The following is a 23,075-nucleotide window of genomic DNA, read 5'->3' as shown; positions in this document are numbered from 1 at the left end:
AAGCTCGATGTACGAAAATTCGGATATACGAAAGTGAAAAATATAGGACAATTTTCGGTTCACGAAAGACATGCTTCGCATATACGAAAAGTACGACAGTTTCGCCACTGTTTCCACCCGATGTCTATGTCGGTCAGCCGCCGTCAACAGCCTCACGCACACTCGCTCACTCGTGTTTTTTATCTGCCTCCATCATGGCTCCCAAGCGCCCAGTCCTGATATGGACAGGAGTTTTAAAGTGCGTAGCTCTGTAAAAGGAGCCATACGGTGCTACGAGGAGCTCTTGAGGTCCAAGCAAATGGAAAAGAAGCAGCTGAGAATCACAGCTTATTTCAAGCCAGCTTTAGCCCCACAGCCATCAGCAGCAGCACCACCAAGCAGTGATTAGGCAGCAAGTGTCCATGTCCAGTCCCTCCACTTCAACGCCATCACTTAGCTGCCAGTTTGTGAACCCCTTGCTTCGACTCGAATCCGAAACACATCCCAGCCAGCGTGAGGAAACGTGAGGGTGATGGAGGGGTTGGGGGGCTTGGAGGAAAGCGGTGGTGTACTGTTTGGCACGTGTTTCGGCACGAGAGTCGAAACTGGCCTTTCACAGCTTGGGAAGTAAACATTGGCAATGTTAAGTGATGAGTTGTAGTGACGAGTTAGAGGGGATTGTCCTAACATATGTAATGCATTTCTATAACAGTAAAGGAACAGGAAATGGTAATTGTTTTTAATTATTTATGAGCCTTGCGTTTCATTGTATTGTGAGTAGTAAATTGCTTTTAAGCATAGTTATATTTAACTTTTTTTTCTTTTTTTTTTTTTTTTGCTGGCGCTGGTCCCTAACCCCCCTATTTATTAACAATCCTATGGGGGAAATGGCTTCGATATACGAAAAATCGATAAACGAAAGGTTTTTTCAGTCCCTAACCCTTTCGTATATAGGGGATTTCCTGTACTCCATACGAGGGCAGACAAGGCCCCTGTATATGGACAGCAACTGTGCAGGGGAGAAGAACTGGCGGAGACAGTACAGAACGCCCAGCCTCGAGGAAGCTGATTTAGTAAGAGATGAGATATGAAGTTTCCAGTTGAGATTTTGAGTTAAGGATAGACCGAGGATGTTTAGTGTTGAGGAAGGTGATAGCTGGGTGTTGTCAAAGAATAGGGGATAGTTGTTTGGAAGATTGTGTCGAGTGGATAGGTGGAGAAACTGTGTTTTTGAGGCGTTGAAGGACACCAGGTTCTTTTTGCCCCAATCGGAAATAATAGTAAGGTCTGAGGCTAAGCGTTCTGCAGCCTCCAGCCTTGAGTTGTTAAGTTCCTGAAGGGTGGGTCTTCTATTAAAAGAAGTTGAGTAATGCAGAGTGGAATCATCGGCGTAGGAATGGATAGGACAGTTCGTTTTGGAAAGAAGATCATCAATGAACAACAGAAAAAGAGTGGGAGATAGGACAGAGCCCTGTGGGACACCACTGTTAATAGATTTATGGGACGAACAGAGACCGTCTACCAAGGCAGAAATAGAACGGTCAGAAAGGAAACTGGAGATAAAGGTACAGAGAGAAGGATAGAAACCGTAGGAGGGTAGTTTGGAAAGAAGATTTGTGCCAGACCCTATCAAAAGCTTTTGATATGTCCAGCAATAGCAAAGGTTTCACCGAAACGGCTAAGAGAGGATGACCAAGAGTCAGTTAAGAAGGCTAGGAGATCACCAGTAGAACGCCCCTTGCGGAACCCATACTGGCGATCAGATAGAAGGTCAGAAGTGGAAAGGTGCTTTTGAATCTTCCGGTTAAGGATTGATTCAAAAGCTTTAGATAGACAAGAAAGTAAAGCTATAGGACGGTAGTTTGAGGGATTGGAGCGATCACCCTTCTTAGGCAGAGGCTGTATGAAGGCATACTTCCAGTAAGAAGGAAAGGTAGATGTTGACAGGCAGAGGCGAAAGAGTTTGACCAGGCAGGGTGACAGCACGGAGGCACAGTTTTTAAGGACAATAGGAGGCACTCCATCAGGTCCATAAGCCTTCTGAGGATTGAGGCCAGAGAGGGCATAGAAAACATAATTTTGAAGAATCTTTATAACAGGCATAAAGGAGTCAGAGGGGGGATGAGTAGGAGGAATATGCCCAGAATCGTCCAGAGTGGAGTTTTTAGAAAAAGTTTGAGAGAAGAGTTCAGCCTTAGAGATAGATGAGACGGTAGTGTTGCCGTCAGGACTGAGGAGTGGAGGGAAAGATGAAGAAGTGAAGTTGGAGGAGATGTTTTTGGCTAGATGCCAGAAGTCACGGGAAGAGTTAGAGAAAGCAAGGTTTTGACATTTTCTATTAATGAAAGAATTTTTGGTTAGTCGGAGAATAGATTTGGCACGATTTCGAGCAGAAATGTAAAGTTCATAATTAGCATTAGTTTGAAGGCTCTGGTACCTTTTGTGAGCTGCCTCTCTATCATTGACAGCACGAGAACAAGCGTGATTAAACCAAGGCTTTTTAGCGTGAGGAGTAGAGAAAGAACGAGGAATGTATGCCTCCATTCCAGAGACAATCACCTCTGTGATGCGCTGAGCACACACAGAGGGGTCTCTATCCTGGAAGCAATAATCATTCCACGGTAAATCGGAAAAGTACATCCTCAGGTCGTCCTACCGAGCTGAAGCAAAATGCCAGAAGCATCGCCTCTTCGGTGGGTCCAGAGGGTGTACAGGAGCGATAGGACAGGATGCAGAAATAAGATTGTGATCAGAGGAGCCCAACGGAGAGAACAGTTTGACAGAATAAGCAGAAGGGTTTGAGGTAAGGAAGAGGTCTAGAATGTTGGGCCGATCTCCAAGACGGTCGGGAATACGTGTAGGGTGATGGACCAACTGCTCTAGGTCATTGAGGATAGCAAAGTTGTAGGCTTGTTCACCAGGATGGTCAGTGAAAGAGGATGAAAGCCAAAGCTGGTGGTGAACATTGAAATCTCCTAGGATGGAGATTTCAGCGAAGGGAGAGTGGGTCAAGATGTGCTCCACTTTAGAATTCAAATAGTCAAAGAATTTTACATAGTTGGTAGAGTTAGGTGAGAGATAAAGAGCACAGATGTATTTAGTAATAGAATGACAATGAAGTCTTAGCCAGATGGTGGAAAATTCAGAAGAGTCAAGGTCATGGGCACGAGAGCAAGTGATGTCGTTGCGCACGTAGGCGCAACATCCAACTTTGGATTGAAATTTAGGATAGAGATAGTAGGAGGGAACAGAGTAGAGATTGCTGTCAGTAGCCTCAGAAATCTGTGTTTCGGTAAGGAAGAGAAGGTGAGGTTTAGAGGTACGGAGGGAGAGATGAGAGAAAGGGCATTGCAAGGAAGAAGGGTGGTAGGGTCTTTGGGACGAATCATGAATGGCAGAAGTGTGAGCATGGAGGTAAAGATTGATCTGAGAAATACAATAATAGTACCAACCCTCACATATGCAAGTGAAACATGGGCCTGGAATAAAAGTCAGAGGTCTAGAGTGCAGGCAGTGGAAATGAGTTATTTGAGGAGTGCTTGTGGTGTGAGTAGAATGGATGGAATGAGTAATGAAAGTGTGTACGAGCATTTTGGAATGTGTCACAGGGGTGAAGGGAAGAAGTGTGGAGTGGTGGAAGAAGTGAAGCGACAGACTTTAAAGTGGTTTGGCCACATGGAGCGAATGGAGGAGAGTAAGATGACCAGAAGGGTGTATGTGAGTGAGATAGAGGGAGGGAATGCTAGAGGACGACCTCCAGTGAAATGGAGGGATAGGGTGCAAGAGTACGTTAGGGAGAGGGGGGAAAGATCTTTGAGAAACTTTGAGCAGGCAAGGAGGGAGTGTCTGGATAGAGAAAGTTGGAAGCTCTTCTGCCGTGGCCATCCCCTGGTGGGAGCTCCTAGGAGCAGGTGTCGATGAAATGATGATGATGAGTTCAGGAGAGAGAGAGAGAGATCTGGGAGTGACAATACAGGATAATCAACAGCCTGTGAATCATGTTAATAGGATATTCGGTGATACGTATAGAATGGTGAGAAATATAGGATTAGCATTCCACTACATGGATAAGGATATGATGAAAAAGATAATAACCACTATGATTAGACCAAAATTGGAATATGCGGAAACAGTGTGGTCTCCCCATAAGAAGAAAGACATAAAAAAACTAGAAAGAATACAAAGGATGGCAACGAAAATGGTTCCAGAACTGGAGGGATTGTCATATGAAGAAAGGTTAACCCTTTCCTTGCTAAGCGCTTGCAACGAGACAATCCCCTAAGGCGCACTCGGGCACCCCAGCGGGGGAAGGGGATCTCTTTTAACTGCTATCTCAAAAACTATTCATCACAGCTACAAAACAAAAACACCATTGGAAAGAGGAGGCCAAGATCTATAAGATTCAGTTATGTAAGCCTCTCCTGTGAACATACAGGCACGTTCAGGGGGTGTTTTTTTCTGTGAGTGCGACTGGCGCTCGCAGCGAGCTTTTAGCACCACCAGCAAGTGATGCTAGTGCTTGCTCTTTTAACCTCTGTATCTCAAAAACTATTCATCACAGCTAAAAAACAAAAACACCATTGGAAAAAGGAGGCCAAGATCTATACGATTCGGTAATGTAAGCTTCTCCTGCGAAAGTACAGGCACGTTCAGGGGGTGTTGCCTGTGAAGACGTACATTTATATGTGCATGACGGTCAGCCGTATGGCAACTACTGTAGATCTCTTGATGATGGGGTGCTGGCAGGGCAGTATTGCTAACTGCAAAATTTACAACTATTTGGTCAAAATATCAGTCATGTGATAGGTGAAGCTATGCAGAAATGTCGCTATATTGGTCAACAACATCCAGCAGTTGCTCATCCATAGATTTTACGTGCTGGGCTGACATGATTTTCCACCAAATTTAGTGAAGAACCCACTCAATTGGCAATCCTGTGTTGTGAGAAATATTGTTGAAATACTCTCATTCGCGGGAGATTTGAGTCCGGCTGGAGCTCGCAGAGAGCGTTTAGCACCACCAGCAAATACACCTAACGCTCGCTGCGAGCGTTTAGCAATGAAAGGGTTAAAGGAAACGGACCTGCCAACAATGGAACAAAGAAGAGAAAGGGGAGACCTAATACAAATTTAAAAACTATTGATTAAAATGGAGGAGGTAGACAATATGGAGCTACTACTAAGAGAAGGAAGAAACATCAGCAACACACGAGGGCACAGTAAAAAGTTGAGGAGAGGAAGATGCTTGAGAGACATAAAGAAATATAGCTTCCCACAGAGAAACATAGAGGTTTGGAACAGACTAAGTGAGGATGTAGTATCAGCGAAGTGTGCACAACTTTAAGGACTACCACTACCACCACATTAGGAGCCTACTACCTTCCCACCCTCTCTCCAAGCTGTATGGCAACTCAGGGGTGGACCAGCATGCCCCAGTCTGGCTCCCGGCAGCACACCAACCCCTGATAGTAAGGGCACTATTGTTGCATATCATACTCCACCTCACTCCACCACCACCACAGCCTATCAGCCCACACTCCCCCATCCCGCCCTGGCTGGACATCACCCACGTGCTGTCCCTCCACATCCCTGACCTCCCTTCTAAATCATCCTCCAGCACTGTGGCGGCCACACACTTCCTACAGATGGTCAGGTCCCTCTACCACCACCACCTGAAAATATTCACCAATGGCTCCCACTCCCGATCTCTACCCTCCACGGCGTCTGCCATCTACGTCCCAACACCAGCATCTGCAGGACGTGGAGACTCCCCCCAGAGACCGATGTCCTGACACACCTCCACACCACCCACGCCAGGGGCAGGGCTGTCATCTATACAGACTCCCTATCATCACTCCACTTCCTCCTCTCCTGCCACCCAACATCCTCAACAGCCCTGGCCCACACCATCCAGCGGGCCCTCCTCCTCCTCCTCCTGACATCTGAGGGATGGGAGGTAACCCTGACGTGGGTGCCCTCACACTCAGGCATTAAAGGCAACAATATCACCGACGCCGCAGCCAAGATGGCCCTTGCCAATATAAACACAACGCCACTCCCCCTCCCCCTCTCCACGGCCAAACGCTTAATCTCCTGCACCTGCCACTCTTTATGGGACGATACACTCAATGACACCCTCTGCATCACCTCCATGGGCCAGTACCACATCAACTCCTTCCCACAGCTGTGGGTGAGGAAAATGTCCCACGTCCTAGACGTGGCCTTGACGCGCCTCTGCCTGGGCCACACAAGACTCAGCGCTCACCTCCACTGCCTGCGGCTGGTCCCCGACCCTCACTGCCCCTGGTGCAGGACCGTCGAGGACACCATTGAGCACCTGCTGCTGCACTGCCCATGCTTCCACTCCCAGTGAGTGCTGCTTTGACACCAACTCCGCGCCCCTGGACGTGCCCATCTTTGACCTGCCCAAGCTGCTGGCGGCAGCAGGCGTCCACCCCTCACGACAGAAATCTGTCATCCGCCTCACCTGTGCCTTCCTCAGGGGCAGCTGACGCACTGGTGAAGCCCTCACAGGATGACACCAGGGCTCAGGTGAGCGACTAGATCCCCACGGCCCCCAAAACAACAAATACAGATATGGAGACGGGACCACACGAGCCTAAGCCCAGGCCCTGTAAAACTACAACTAGGTAAATACACACACACATACACAAGACCCACCTCCAAACCTCTAGGAGGATGTCCTTTCAACCTTTTACTCCGTCAAATCTGTGCATATTGCTGGTGAATCAGTGGGATATTTTCCATGATTTTACGTCTGTGTCCTTCCCTTCCCTCTCCTCCACTTTCATATACAAATCTATTTGTTTATCACAACTAATATAAGGAAATACAATTCAGCAGATACACGTCATCTACGCATAACACAAATTTCTCTGTATATTTATGCATACATCTCAAAATTATCAATTAATTTATGTTTCTTTATGTGCACCATTTAATTTTGCATATTTTTATATATAATACATAATGATTATGTTGAGTTTATGGCTTAAAACTTTGTTATATTCAGTAGCGACGTTTGAAATTTGGCGTGTGCGGCCAGCCCAGACACAGGGCTGTTTTCGCCCGGCCATAGTGAAAGGGTTAAAGCAGTCAGACTGTTTTCATACACTCACCTGGCACTGGTACATGTTTCGTGGGATTGGGTTACAGTCTGAAAATGGCACCAGCTTGCCAATGTTGCTGAATATTGTTGTCTTATCAATCTCAAGATGGGTGTGGACCTGAAAATATAAATGAAAACTGATGAGTAGGTGAAGGTGTGCTGTAGAAATTCAAATAAGATTGACACTATGTTTTAACTTTCATGCATCCTTAAAACCTGTGGTTGACATAGATATCTTTCTGTAAAGAAATGACATGATTACCTTACAAGATACCTAACAAAAACGTGAAAGAATTTACGTTTACCATACGTGCATCTGTCTAAATCCAAACACAAGTCATAGCATTCACACATCTCTGTGGTGTAGTGGTTAACCCAGTAGCAGCGGGGATCATGTTTCTTAATGGTCCCTCCAAGTGAAAAAAATGAGAAAAAATCACCCCTCACACAAACCATTTCATAATATATATCAAAGCATTTGTGATCAGATTATGTATCATCTATTATGAAGGGTTTATATCATGGCACAAATTTGGCCCATCGCTGCTACACGTTAAACCCACAAATTTGGCCCGTCGCTCCTATCGGGTTAAGGTAGTCATCTACGAATCTGCAGGCCCAGGTTCGAATCCTGGCCAAGGCAGTTGTCGAGCAGTTCACCCAGCTGTTCATCCTCCCTTTCTGGCTGGTTGACAAATGGGTACCTGGGGACACCTGGGGAAGGTAAAGTTAACCTGGACGGCACACTGGCATGGTGTCCTACGGTAATTGGTTCTTACACAGCACGGGCTCAAGGGCCAGTGTGATGGAGATGAGCACAGCAGCCACGTATAGCAATGGCATTTGCCTCCAACTTTACTTTTCCTTTTAGATATGCATCCTTGTCAAAATGCAAACATAAGCTATAGTCATACATAGTTGTAAACTGAAGTACATGTCCAGGGGTTAAAAAGTTACCCTTTTTTTTTCTTTTAAATCAAAGACATGATTCCAACTGAACTCCAGGCATCTGTGGTTTACAAACATACATGGAAGTGGGGATGTGAGCATTAAAAAAGTGTGAAACAAGCAAGACTGGGGACTTTTGCCCTCCTCGGGAGAGAACATTGCATCAGAGATATAAATTTCTTTCATGATCTTTCATACCCTTGAATTGAAATCAACCTTTCCACTTCCTGAGCTTTCCAAGCAATCAATATCAGTCAACCACATATAGCATCTAACTGGGCGGCCTTACTGTATAAGCATTTGACATAACAATAAACAATAGTAAGGGGTTTAAGACAAGATTCAATGCATACCAACATTTACAGAAAAAATCAGCACTCAATCTACCATTCACTTTAAGATGAGTGGTACTTTGATACTCAGATGAGGACCCCTTGCATCAAATACCAAAAACACTCACCCCCTCCTCTATATCCTCTGGGGTAACAGCAACATTGAGGTACAGCTGCTCCAGGGTGCCCACATACTCTATAGTGTGAGTATCCAGATTTATCACAGGTCGAAGCATTCTGCTAACCCCTGTTGCCAAGAAAAGGCCTGGGTATTGTCCTCCATACTTCCGTCCAGGAATATACACAATCTCAGTGTACTTGAAGATCTGGAATAGAACAGATATCAATGTGAGAATAGACATTCTGCAGACACACATGCATGCACACATCAGTGCCTTCAAGGCTGAGGGTTGTCTGATGTTAAGTTTGCATATTTTTGTTGCCTTGTTGCACCTACTGTTGTGAGCTGCTCTTTTCCAACATGAAGGACACGAAGCCTCGACTTTGCTGCCAAGTCTCAGACCTTCACCTCAGTGACATTATTCAGTTGCCTACCTCATCCACTGAGTCGGATATCGAAATACTTCTTCATGGCAAGCAGCACTAATTGTCCCATTATCTGTTTGTTTTTCATTTTTCACTTTTTTTACTTTGGGGTTCTTGTTTCTTACTACGGCCTGTGGCCCTCCCTTCGAAAAGGTTGCCTGGCCCTACAGTAGTAGTATATGGTAGACTTGTACTACAAGTCAGGAGACAGCCAACAAAACATCCTAGTAAAATTACTAAAGGATATCATTATTTTTTTCAAAATAAAGCACTTGAAAATAGAGTACGTCTTTGATGCCGGCAGACACGGTATGTGGTTAATGAACTGATTTCTCATTTAAGATGATATAAAAATTTGAGAAGCAAAGCAACTGATAAAAAAAATTGTATATAATTTGTGTATACCGGAAAACAAGATATGGAAATTTTATACTGTGACCAGTGACCACACCTGTGCAGAGCCTTTAGACACAGCTTTCAAAATTATGAATAAAAATAAATAATGATATACAGCTTTATTTAAATGTTTACTTCAAGTGATGATGCATCTGATGACCTATTCTCTCTAGAAATGAGTGACCACAGCAGGCAAGTCTTCAGTTCCATACATCTGTACATTCATTTCTTACATAATCAACTCCACACATTCAACACTTTTTATCTCATGCATTAGTAACTGGTACAAAAAAGATTCATTGGATAAATTGTCTTCTCACTTTTGGTTACTCCCTTCTTAATCCGGTAGCAGTGACGGGCCAAATTTGTGGCTTTACCATGTAGCAGCTACAGGCCAAATTTGTGCCCCGATTTAAACCCCCCAAAATAGATGATACATAAACTGATCACAAATGCTTTGATGTATATTATGAAATGGTTTGTGTGAGTGATGATTTTTTCTCATTTTTCTCACTTAGAGGGACCAATAAGAAACATGATCCCCGCTGCTACCGGGTTAAGCAACCAAACAATTGAAACCAATTAAGAGGTGGGACAAAATTTAAAAAATCGTTCTCACCTCTCCTTGAGTCTTCAGAATCCGTAGCTTGTTTGCAAACTTTTCTGCCTCATTTTTCCTGATGTAGCCAACCAGTCCTCCATCCAGCACTACCTCTAAGCACTGGCTGTATGGCACAGGTGCAATGTTTTGGGTGGGGGTCATGCCAAGCCTGATAAGGGCCTGGAAAATTCCTTGTGGGTTTTCTGGCATTTCATTCAGTACAATACAGTTCTTTGCTAGGTGATTGAGAAGACCACATGGTGCTCCATCAGGGGTGTGGACAGGACAGATAAACCCTGCAATAAAAATCAATTATACAAACAATCATTATAATTGTTACAAGCTGAATAGATTGCTTTTAAAATGTTTGGAACTTGAAGTCTCAGAATTCAATTATTTTTCATACAGAATAATAGGATAAAAAAAAATTAAAAAATTACTTTTATCTTTCCTACCTCTCTTAACCCTGATGGCTTTACAACTGTCACATTCATTTCTAAAAATGAATTCTTCACTCAAACTTTCTCTAAAAATTCCACTCTGGACACTTCAGGGCATTTGGGAATCCATGAATAACAGACCCATGCATACAGGGGGACAGGTGTAATATGAAACAAAAAATCGACCATAATTGATGGTATTTGTCATTACTGCCTATATATCATTGATGCTAACAACTACTTTTTCCCCCTAGGCTATCAAATGATATTAAGTTTTGATTTTTTGAAAATAGCAAGATGCTATTTCCCATAAATTTACCCATGAATCACTGTATGAAGGCTATTTATTGGCTCAGGAACACAACACCGGTCACAGCACAGTTCTTTGATGAGGTTTGGGTATACACTCTTGTCCTCCTGTCCTTGATGCCATAATTGTGCCCATGTGGCATGCCTGTGGTTCCTTTGTAACAGAAATTCTCATTGTCACCACTGCGCGTCCACGTGAAACCCACCCATCCAGACTCCACCCACATAAACACGTGGATCGAGTAACTACACACACACACACACACACATGAAAGAGAGACTGAAGAGACCAGACGTGCTGCCGCTGGCTCCCAACTCCCTGTGCTAGGATCAGCTCATCGCCACCGGTTGTTTGGGTTTACAGGGTCGGGTATGCGTTGAGTGGCCCGTCTCCCATTTAAAGATTTTAAAAAGCTAGTGTAGGATGAGTGACGAGGAGGAAGGGTGGCATACACTGAAAAGGAAAAGGAAAAGGAACTGGAACAAGACAGAAAGTTCGAGAAGAACCTATAGGAGGCTTGAACAGTGACGAGGGTTATGAAAACATAGAGCCAACGTTCTCGGGGTTCGGCAATATGGAATCATCTGTGTACAGAAGAGTGGTGTTGGTGGAGAAGAAGTTAAATACGTGGATCAGTAAAGTGAAGGTCATGGAAGAAGACGATGTTCAAGGTAAGAGGTTACAAAGTGAATTAAGATTAAGAGGGAAAAAAAAAAAAAAAAAAAAAATGGTTCAGGAGAATGAGGAGTTGAAAGAGAAGTTGGTGAAATATGAAAAGATGGTGAAGGAAGGACTAGGAGTCATAAGAAAGGAAAATGAAGACCTGAAAGTGATAATGGACAAGGAGGAAAAGAGTTAGGGAGGAAGTGCTGGGTGAAATAAAGACCTGGAAAGTAGAGCACGAAAAAGCTAATGTAGACTTCAAGGAAATAATTGAGAAGCAACTAAAGGAGGAGAAGGAAAACGTAGAAAAAAAAAAAATTAGTTTCGTATCGCGGATTTTTCGCTATATCGCGGAATTTTGCGGTATAGAGGTATTTTAATATATTTATTATTTTACTTATTTTGCAGTAAAAGAAGCATTTTATAGCCTAAAAAAATTGTAAATAATAAAAAAAAAATTAAGAAAGTATTAATAAGAACATTTAAATAATATTAAATTGAAATAAAATACGTAGTGCACTGCAGATGAGTAGACAAAGACTCGCACGTATGTAAAACACAGCTACGGCCGCTTCCGTTTGAGCTAGTTTGCCCACGTGTGATCGTACACGGCACACTATTGGCTGATGGATGGGAGGCGACCAACCAGAGCACTGTGTTCTGTATTCTGGGCGCTGATTGGCTCAGCGACCGTAGCATTTGTTGGTTCATCAGTGGTTAGCTCGAAGACAAATGGAGAGTGTTACAGCTTGCTGCCGTTAAATGCTCGAGAAGTTGGCAGTGAGGACCCAGACAGGATGTGGCAATGACTACACTTGAACAAGACTAAAGTCCTAAACTTGCTCAAAATGATTACTCCAAGCTTATCTAGTTTCTTGGAGCTCTTTGCGGTACTGGAATAAACACGTGGAGAGCTACTGAACCGAACAGCCGATACGCTCTTCTTCTTCTTGTGACCACAACTTACCGACCACACGAGTAACTGACATGTTGGTGACTGAGTTTCTGAGTAGAATTTCGATGAGTTTCCTGTGAAATATAGCAGACTTTGAATCTCTTGAGAAACTAGTGGTTGGGTGACCTTGTTCACACGGGCTGAGGCGAGATTCACAGAGATATGCGTGCTTATATAAATAATATATATAAAATATAATATAAATTATATAAATAATAAAATAAATATAAGGTTGCTACTTCGCGGATTTTTGCCTATCGCGGGGGGTTCTGGAACCTAACCCCCACGATAAACGAGGGATTACTGTGTGTGTATATATATATATATATATATATATATATATATATATATATATATATATATATATATATATATATATATATATATAGTCGTCCCTCAAATAGTATGGGGGTTAGGGACCCAGGATCCCCGTACTATTCGAAAATCCGTATAAAATTAGTGCTCCCCCTAGAAACACTCCTGGGCACTCTTACGGAATCTGGCTCCCGCCTGGCTCAGTTGCCAGTTATGCATTTTCTGCTGCAGTCACAGTGCAGTGTTACCACACTGGGGGGATCGAAGGTGCGAAGGCCCCCCCATTAGAGGACAGGTTATTTAAAGTTCGGTTGGAGTAGTTTAAATATGCGTCCCTTAACTACATATATAATATGGAGGCGTAATGCCGTATTTTGGAGGCGCGGAGTCAATCTCCACAAATACAATTTCGTATCTTATTTCAAGTATGATTTAGAAAGCAATAGAGACTATGGTAGAGGGTAAGAGAGTGTGTGAGTGTATGACATGATCCGCTCGCTGACAAAGTGGAAGGGAGCGCTGCCAGGATGGCTCCGTTGCCCAGCGTGGTAACACTATGGCAGATAATGCATAACTGGCAACTTTGGCCAGTGAGTAGGAGCTGAACCAGGCGGGACTCAGATTCATGTGGTATGCTCTCTCTACCGCAACTTAACTCATACCAAAATGTAACTTCTCCTAAATCTGAATTCTTCTGCAAGGTGAACAGCTTTCTCGAACGCTTTGGGGTGCTTAGAGCAAGTGTTTTGGCTTGTCTCTTGGGTCCCATGTTCATGTTATTTGGTAACGGAGAAGCGTATCTGAAGCTGTGAACACACATGGACTTAAGGAAAGCGCATATGTTTCAGTCTGGCAAAACATTACTCCTGATGTGCACACACATGGACTGAGATGTGCATGGGTGTCAGTCTGGTAGAACCATGGAGTCGACACGGGCTGATAATCCCTTTCATTGAGGTGAAGCCGCCGAACTGCCATTTTTAGGGCCGGAAGATGAGGGATACACGGGTGAGAGCAGCCTGGCCGAGCCCATGGAGGGGGAGCCTGACCTGACGACACCTGACACCTGGCAGGTTTCCACAACCTTGCAGTCATAAAAATGACAGTTTGGTGGATTCACTTAACTGGGCTGATGTCGACTCCACCAATTTTGCCTCCATGGGTAGAACAGTCTTGCCTACTTGGTGCGACGAGCAGGAAATTTTAAAATCCTAAAAAAAAATTCTATGACAATCCGTATAAAACCGAAACTGTACTATTGGAAATCGTACTATTTGAGGGACAACTGTGTATACATACATATATATATATATATATATATATATATATATATATATATATATATATATATATATATATATATATATATATATATTTTTTTTCTCTCTCTCTCTCTCTCTCTCTCTCTCTCTCTCTCTTGTCAGCAACTTGAAATACTCAGACTACTGGGATTTTCAGATTATCCGTGTTTGGATCATTGGACTTTTATTGTATATTGTACTGAGGATTGATGCACCAACTTAGCAATCACTGACTAGAAGAAATTAATTTCATCCTATGACCTATTCAGTGGATTAGAGCTAGATTATCCACTGATGCACTTCATACTTTCATTAATTTGTGCTAATAAAAAGACCTTAAAACAAAATTACACTGTACAAAGGTGTAGACAAAAGTGTCTTCAGCTTAAAAACTGACAATATTCCTTGTTATGAAGAAAGAGCCGACACCCACCCCAAGCTTCTCCTGTTAGTCTCCTTGGCTCTATAGTCTTCATTTCAATGAAGAATGCTCCTCTGTGGATGGCTCGCAAGTGGGACAGATCACGCATTCGGTTGAGGTGGTCCATTACAACAGTCAAGCCTGGAGGAACATAGAGAATTACAAATTCAGCCATAGGGCCTATTACAGTTTCTATTACAATTACTATTACTAAATATTTTGGGCTATGGTATTGCTATTACTAATAATCCTATTGCTCTAGTTGTTGTCAATTACAATATATAAATTGGTTATATATTATCATTAGTATTACCATTATATGTAATCCAAGTACCGTATTTGACGGCTTATAAGACGCACTCCCAATTTCGACAGGCATTTGAAAAAAAAATATACCGTGTATAATAAACGGGTTTGAACCTCGAATGTCAGGTGAAGATTTTTCGCCCGACATTTGTAGTCCTCCCCACTATCATTTTTAAAGTTTCACATGTACAGTCATCCCCCGCCGTTCGCGGGTATTTCGTTCCCGGACTTCGGCGCGATGCGCGAAACCGCGAACGGCGGGACTATAACCCTATGGGAAAATATGCATTTGGGGAAGTCACCTCTGACACGTCATATAAAACATGTTTTTTTCGTTCCCAAAAGTAGCCCAATTTGCGATAAGTAGCCCAATCTGGCAACACTGCAGTGTGGCGGCGCGTGAATTTTTTTTTTTAGGATAATGTTGCTATGAGAAAATCTCGACCAATAGCAGTCGTCCCTGAGTGAGCTGCTGGCCAATAGGAAAGCATGACGTCACAGTCTAACCGTGACGTCACTCAGGAGCAACCTAAAGGCGGTGTCACACTAGCACTTTTTCCGTCAACTTTTTCCGTCGTTTTTCTGAAAATCGTCGATATCTTGGCTGTGGCCTGTCACACACAAACGGTGTTTCGTCTGAAACTTTCCGTCGGCACAGACCATGGGAATGTAAACAAACATGGAGTCCACGCTGGCAAAGATACGCTGCTCTGAACCTAATACTGTGTATTGTGAGACTTAGACGAGCTAAACAAGCCAAAAGCGTGCATGGATGCGCTCATGGTTGGCTCGTCGGAAAGAGAAAGTGTGTACCACAGGCTGTTAAAAGAGCTGAGTTTAGAGGATCATGAGACTCTGTAGAAGTGGATAAGGTTGGATAAGTGCCAGTACCACAGACTTCTGGAGTTAGTGACCCCGCTTATTGCCAGAAGTGACTCCAGGATGAGGACGGCTGTCACTGCCGGAGAGCGGTTGAGACAGGTTGAAGCCACGGAAAGTCTCGGTCTTGGTCTTGGAAATGTAAACAAAGGCGGAAATTTGCAGGAAACGATCCTGATCGCCTGACAAATTCATGCGATAAGTTCATGCGAACGATGAAAATCGACGGAAATGGCATTAATCGACGGAAAAAGTGCTAGTGTGACACCGCCTTAACGCCCATTGCCCTCCCTCCTCTCTCCCTTCCCCTCCTCTGCCTCCTCCCTCCCTCCTCTCTGCCTTCCTCCTCCTCTCCTTCCCCTCCTCTGCCTCCCTCCTCCTCTGCCTTCCTATTTAGCGTCAATGCATCCACAGATACGAAACTGGGGCCGCTGTATAAGCGGGGTCTAATTAGTTGACCGCGAATACGCGAAACCGCGATGGGTGAGACCGCGAACGGCGGGGGGTGACTGTATTCAGATCCTTATCAAATCCCAATACTTTACATTTGAAACCATTAATATGTGTTGGGACCTACCAGAATTAGGCCTGCTTATAGACTCGAGGGCATTGCTTTGAGATGTAAACAAACATGGCGGAGACAGCGACATTCAGAGGGGTAACGGGTATAAAGTTTGTGCATCATATTTCTTTATTATTATTCTACATCATAAGTCTAGTTGTAAAATTCTAGTACATTTTTAAAACATAAGGAAGTGTGAAATTTCAAACTTGAATGTGATTCAATGTTTGTTGGACACGTATGTAAAGTAAGGATGTTAAAAGATAAGCGCAAAATGAAGAAACAGGCACTTGTAAATATCGAATAATAACCTATCTTCTCAATATCTCGTCAATATTATCCATATATTGTTTGTGTTTATCAATCAAACAAAGTTAAACAGTTTTATAAAGGTCTGTCTCACCTCAATGATCCCTGTCTACAAAGGAAACATAGCATGTCTTGTGCGTGTTGTCAGGTTTGGTGTACAATCGTCCGCTAGTTTGTTTAGGTTGTTATGAACGTTAGGTTTAGTCATTTAATTTTCTTCCTGATTGGTGTCATTTCATATGAAGTACAACTGTTTTACACTGTTACTTTAGAAAAGAGTTGCCGTCATTGCTGTAAAAGCGATCGCCACCTTGTTTACGTTTGCGGAGACATTTGCAGTTTAATTGAAGTGCCATTGCTGCACTAAAACTTCACTAGCCAGTGACTCAAAGCTGAACCTTGACCTTATAAGACGCAGGGTGATTTTCAGGGACATTTTTTTGGAAAAAAGTGCGTCTTATAAGCCGTACGGTAACTGTTTTGAGAGGATGTTAGAGTCTGTTTAAACCAGAATGTGAATACAAAATGAACAATATCTCATGGACAGAAATGCTGAAAGGTTTGTCTTAAACACCTTAAACACAAAATGATTCACAGATACCTGTAGGCATGGGAGAAGAGAAGCTTGATATATTATAGAGCTGCTGACAATGGGATGAAGCAGAACGTTAAAGGCAAAGGTTGTGAGATGAGTGTTTATCCCCTTGCCAGCAGTAAGGAGGGAGGCTGTACCACCAAATAAAAAATCGTCTACATATAGACTAAGCCACAAATAGTCCATACATTAATATTTAGTTTCTCAGCATTTGGCGCATTCTAGACTGAAATGTATATACAGACTCTATCACAAAAATGAGAGACATGAATCTATTTATAGATGTTTTGAATGATTGTTGCCATAAATGAATTACAGTATACACACACACACACACACACACACACACACACACACACACAAAAAAAAAAAAAAAAAAAAAAGGCGCCCACCTGGCAACACGCCCGAGGGCGAGTCACTCATTATACATTGTATTTTCCTGCCCTGGAATTTTTCTTTTTTGCATCTCTGGTAACTCATGGCATCCGGCAGGGTAAGCGAGTGGCGTGCGGTGTGATAAATCATCAGTGCTCTCTGAGCTACGGTCAGAGGAAGACATATGTCACACTCTTTTAGCATCACTTCTAACGCATTCTCGACCACCTTCCTTTCTGCTCCATTATTTTATCTCCACGTTCTCTATCATGCCTGCCAAACAGTCAGATGTGGAGAAAGCCAGAATTCTCACCCTGATTAAGTAAAATGTACCTCTAAGGGGAATTGCAATGTGTACTGGACGACATTTTGTAGTGCGGCGACTATGCCTGATGAACGAGCCTCCCATAACCCACTTAGCCAGTGGGGTACCTCTTTGGCCGACTCAGTAAGGAGTGGCTCTCCCGTCACGCTGGTCGCGGGTTCAATTCCAGGCAGCCGGGGAATACCCTTTCCTTGTTGTGATTAATTTCTCGTGTGTTTCGATACACGCAGAGGACGTGTGGGACCGAGAGAGTAATTGAAAAAGAGAATAGAAAATCTCTTCATTAAAATTTTTCCACTATCAAGCAACTCAGTACTGTTGTCAGAGGCGCACCAGGCTGCATGATCCTTCCCAGGAAACATGGTTCTGGATGCCCCAGGAAAACATGTAAGGCCACTGACACACTTCTAAGGAGTGAAGTGTTAAAGAACCCCAAGGTCACAGCTGAACAACTGAAAATAATGCATCCTGGAATGCTGAGAGACATGTCTCAGCGGACCATTCAGCATTGCCTTGCCAAGGATCTGAAGCTGCCCTCACGATCACCTGCCAAAAAGTCACTCCTCACAAGAGCAATGATGAAGGCTTGCATTTGCTCGGTAATATGAAACATGAACTGAAGATGACTGGATGAAGATAATGTGGAGCGATGAGTCCACATTCAGATGTATTACAGAGTGTCAGGGGAAAGTAAGGAAACCTGTCGGTGCCAGTTGCTACGAGGAGCACTTCGTTGAGAAGGCAGTCAAGCACCCAACGTCTCTGATGGTATGGGGCTGCTGCAGTGGTGAACGTAGGCGTGGACCTTTGCACATTTTGCCAAAGAATGTTGCAGTAAATAGTAACATTTATGTCGAAGTGTTACGAAACCACATGCATGCACCCTTCAATGGACACAGATGCACTTTTTTTATGCATGACTTTGCTCCACCCCATAGGGCCAAAAAAGTGTAAGATTTCCTCCAGAATAACAATGTGCAAGTGCTTGACTGGCCTGGCAACTCACCAGATCTCAACCCCATTAAGAACTGTTGGTCCTCCATGAAAAGGAAGCTGCAGAACACTGACACATCTTCACTTCCACGCCTTGGGGAAGCTCTGCGCAAAATGTGGGAAGATGATCTGGATTGGAATTACTTTAAGAAACTAAGTGCTTCTATGTCTAAACAGCTACAGATGGTCATCAAAGCAAAGGGTGGTCAAAAAATACTAATAAAATGTAGCCTGAAGGACAAAACTTGTTTGTTTTTCCAGTTCTGGTATCGCTGATGGGATGGGGTGAGTGGGGGCAAATTTTGTTTGCGTATACTATGGATTCATAGAATATGCATGACGCAGATGTATATTGCTTCACCAATGTCCAGAACATGTAACCTGGTTATGATATTCCTGTTTTCTCCAGCTTTCTTCAATTTGTTGTTTTCAATATTTTCTATATGTATCTATGTATATATTCATTTCCTTTAGTCAAAGGTGCATCTTCAGGGAGTAATGCAAAGAGGATAACTGACAAATTTGAGTGGCTCCTGGTTAAAGGGGCAAGACTAAGATGCAAAATACCAAATTATACAAATGATTAAATGAGTATAAAGAAAGTGTCTACAAACAAATCTTCCTACAAACCAGCATAGTCACATGAGAGTCCATTATAGACGTACTGATAAACAGCCCCACTTTCAAAGCGTCAATATATAGATCATCTGCTGGGAAGGGATTGGTGTTGTGGCTTTGATGACTTTGTGTAGTAAAAACAAAAAAAAGAAGAGAGAGAGAGAGAGAGAGAGAGAGAGAGAGAGAGAGAGAGAGAGAGAGAGAGAGAGAGAGAGAGAGAGAGAGAGAGAGAGAGAGAGAGAGAGAGAGAGAGAGAGAGAGAGAGAGAGAGAGAGAACGCAAAGGAGGAACATGATATGAAGGAAATGGCAAGTGAAAAACTGAATGAGTGATTACATGCAGATCTGTATAAGTTGGATGAATAAGGGACACTTTCACAGTCATTTTGTTTGTTTTGATTGTTACCAATGGTGGCGATCGACGCTATAGAATTTCCACTTAAAACTGGCCGATGGGGAAGTGGCGGCTGCGGGGTTAGCCTAGCCCCACACCTTACAACACACACTCTGAACACCTCTCGCTTCCTTTGCAGCCGTCACTACCCCATCGGCTAGTTTCACGTGGAAAACTATAGCATTGATCAGCGCAATTGGTAACGATCAAATCAAACAAAACGACTGAGAAAGTGGCTCTAAATGATTAATAAGAAACAAATGTGTCAACAAAACACAATGGGGTATCCAGAGTTGCCAACCAGCGTATGTCACCAGCAACTACGTCTTTGGGCCCACGAAGCTTGATCTGTTCTTTCAATTATCATACGTCACCTGTGTTTCTCTGGGACTTGTGACAGTTACACTTCAATACAGTAAGTGATACTATTGTTAATAAAAATGTAGTTGATCATTCCCATTGTTTTATTTATTGTTAAACAAGACAAAATTAATAAGTAACTGGAAACTTTTTTTTTTTTTCACAACAAAGGAGGCAGCTCAAGGGCACACAAAAAAAGAAAACAATAATAAAAATAAAGCCCGCTACTCGCTGCTCCTAAAAAATCCTCATTAAAATCTTTCTTCCATGAAAGCCCTGCAAAATCAAGCAGAATTGGGCTTTTTCAAAAATTCTGTTTATATAACAATATTTGCCAAGTACCTGCTCTGAGTGTATCAGTCTCCCCTTCAACAAAATCTTAATTTAAGTGTAAATTAAGTCCGTGGTATCTCAATGACCGTCCTGTATGATGGCTGTATCCAAGACTCACCAAGACAAACTTTGACGCTTTGCTCAGATAACTTTTTTTTAAGATTTAAAGAAGGCTCATGATTTTAAACAAACCTAAGGTGTGAAGCAGCTTATAATATAAGAACATAAGAACGCAGGAGTCTACAAGAGGCCGGTAGGCCTGTACGAGGCAGCTCCTTTGACCCTAAGCTCCTGTGTATCTAACCCCACCTAATATCGCTGTCCATGAACTTATCTAGTCTATTTTTGAATGTGACAATTGTATTGGCACTCACCACATGACTGCTAAGCCTATTCCACTCATCCACCACCCTGTTAGTAAACCAATTTTTGGCTATGTCCCTGTTGAATCTGAATTTATCCAGTTTAAACCCATTACTTTGTGTCCTACCCGGTTCTCTTACCAACAAAACCTTATGAATGTCTCCCTTATTAAAGCCCTTCATCCATTTATAAACCTCGATCATGTCACCATGCACCCTTCGCCTTTCTAGAGAATGCAAGTTTAACTGTTTGAGTCTTTCCTCGTATGGCAAGTTTCTCAACCCCTGAATCATCTTAGTCATCCTCCTCTGCACCGATTCTAACATTTTGATATCCATTCTATAGTAAGGTGACCAGAACTGAACCGCATAGTCAAGATGAGGTCTAACTAATGCTAAATATAGTTTGAGGAAGACTTCGGGGCTTCTGTTGCTTACGCTCCTTGAAATAAATCCCAGTACCCTATTAGCTCGATTTCTAGCTTGAATGCATTGTGCCCTTGGACGGAGATCAGAGCTCACTAAGACCCCTAAATCCCTCTCACACCCAGACCTGCTTATGAGAGTGTCATTTAAGCAATAGTTATGTGAGGGGTTGTTCCTACCTACACTCAGAATACTGCACTTCCCTACATTGAACTCCATTTGCCATTTATCCGCCCAGTCATACAATCTGTTGAGTTCACCTTGGAGAATACTAGCGTCCTGATCCGACTCAATTACTCTACCGATCTTGGTATCATCTGCAAATTTACTAACATCACTACTAATTCCTGTGTCTAAGTCATTGATATAAATAATAAACAAAAGTGTACCTAATACTGAACCTGAACCCCACTCGTAACACATCCCCAGTCAGATCTTTTACCATTGATTTGCACTCTTTGCTTCCTATTGCTAAGCCACGCCTTGACCCAGTTCAAAACTTTACCCTCTACTCCGTGAGCCTGTAATTTAAGCAACAGTCATTGGTGAGGAACTTTGTCAAACGCTTTACTAAAATCAAGATAGATTACATCATATTTTTCATCTCTGTCAACCGCCTCAAATACTTTATTGTAGAAGGACAAGAGATTGGTGAGGCATGACCTACCTTTTGTGAACCCATGCTGCGAGTCGTGAATTAAGCTATGTTTCTCTTAATGCTCCCGAATGTTCCTGGCTATTATGGACTCCAGCATCTTGCCTATAACCGATGTTAAGCTAATTGGGCGATAGTTTGAAGCAGCTGACCTGTCCCCCTTTTTAAAAATCGGCGTCACATTAGCCACTTTCCATAGGCTTGGCACATAGCCAGTATTTACCGACATCTTAAAGATGTCGGTTAGTGGGTCACTGAGTACATTACCTAATTCCTTTAATACCCTCGGAAATATCCCGTCAGGACCTGGCGACTTGTTCTTCTTAAGCTTATCAATCTCATCCTGAACTACTTGCCTGGTAATGATTATATCCCTCAATTTGTCGCCTCCCCGCCCTCGTACACCTGAACTCTTTCCGGTATAGTCGTTCGATCCTCCTGTGTGAATAGGATCCATCGCCCCTCCAGTCTAAGCAAAGCATCAAAGTTTGTCTTAGCAAGTCTTGGATACAGTTGACATACCATATACTTAACCCGTACAGTATTTAGTACGTATATAGTGGAGGGCTTATACGCCCTTTATTTTTGTTTGAGTATGTAACGTTGTTCAATGACAGTAGAGGGATAATTTGACAAGTCTTCGTATTTTATAATAGATGTTAAAGGGCTTTTCTGGACATTTGTCCGCATTCCAACAAAAATCATTATACAAGAAGGTAAGTTACTTTATTCTGGGTAATTACTCCTTGATTCTATAATCAGTAAGGCATGTGGAATTGTAAATTACGGTTCAGAGTAATCGGAAACGAAAACTTATCATCGGAAGCTTCATAGCATTATGCTGAGCTTTGAGAACTACACACGGCCTTGAAGCGAGTGGTGTTGCCAAATGCGCATGCAACCATTTTCTTGTACTTACAACTCCTGTTTATTTTTTAGGTTTTTGTGATGTAAAGAAGTACTAATACATTACTCACACTTTAGGGTTGTGAGAAGTGTTTAAAATGGAAAGAATATAGGCTCTAAAAAATTCTAAGATAAATTTCCCTTCCCTGGTATGATATTGTTAGATCTGAGACGGAGAAAAATAAGAGGACGAACACTCTAGGGTTCCATTCCTCACATATAAATAATATATATATCAAATGATTTGTATTTTTTTTTACATTTTAAGGGGCAAATAAAAAAAATACGAAAAAAGTGCAACCTGGCATGACCCCTATCTATGACAAAAGATGACACTGCACAG

At 42.8% G+C, this 23,075-nt stretch overlaps 1 protein-coding gene across 1 annotated transcript in view; it reads right to left on the bottom strand.

Moving 5' to 3' along the window:
• LOC126982867 (DNA-directed RNA polymerase I subunit RPA2-like) overlaps positions 1 to 23,075 on the bottom strand; it is a 145,642-nt gene that overhangs the window by 68,415 nt on the left and 54,152 nt on the right. Inside the window, exons 10-13 of the mRNA XM_050835139.1 lie at positions 14,348 to 14,476; positions 9,949 to 10,226; positions 8,516 to 8,713; positions 7,118 to 7,225 (exon numbers count right to left, since the gene is read on the bottom strand). Coding sequence (XP_050691096.1) covers positions 7,118 to 7,225; positions 8,516 to 8,713; positions 9,949 to 10,226; positions 14,348 to 14,476 — 713 coding nt within the window. The remainder of the gene's footprint in view (positions 1 to 7,117; positions 7,226 to 8,515; positions 8,714 to 9,948; positions 10,227 to 14,347; positions 14,477 to 23,075) is intronic.

This window comes from Eriocheir sinensis, chromosome 52 (assembly GCF_024679095.1).
Source record: "Eriocheir sinensis breed Jianghai 21 chromosome 52, ASM2467909v1, whole genome shotgun sequence".
NCBI classification, from domain to species: domain Eukaryota; kingdom Metazoa; phylum Arthropoda; class Malacostraca; order Decapoda; family Varunidae; genus Eriocheir; species Eriocheir sinensis.
This window is presented reverse-complemented; position numbering and strand designations above follow the sequence as displayed.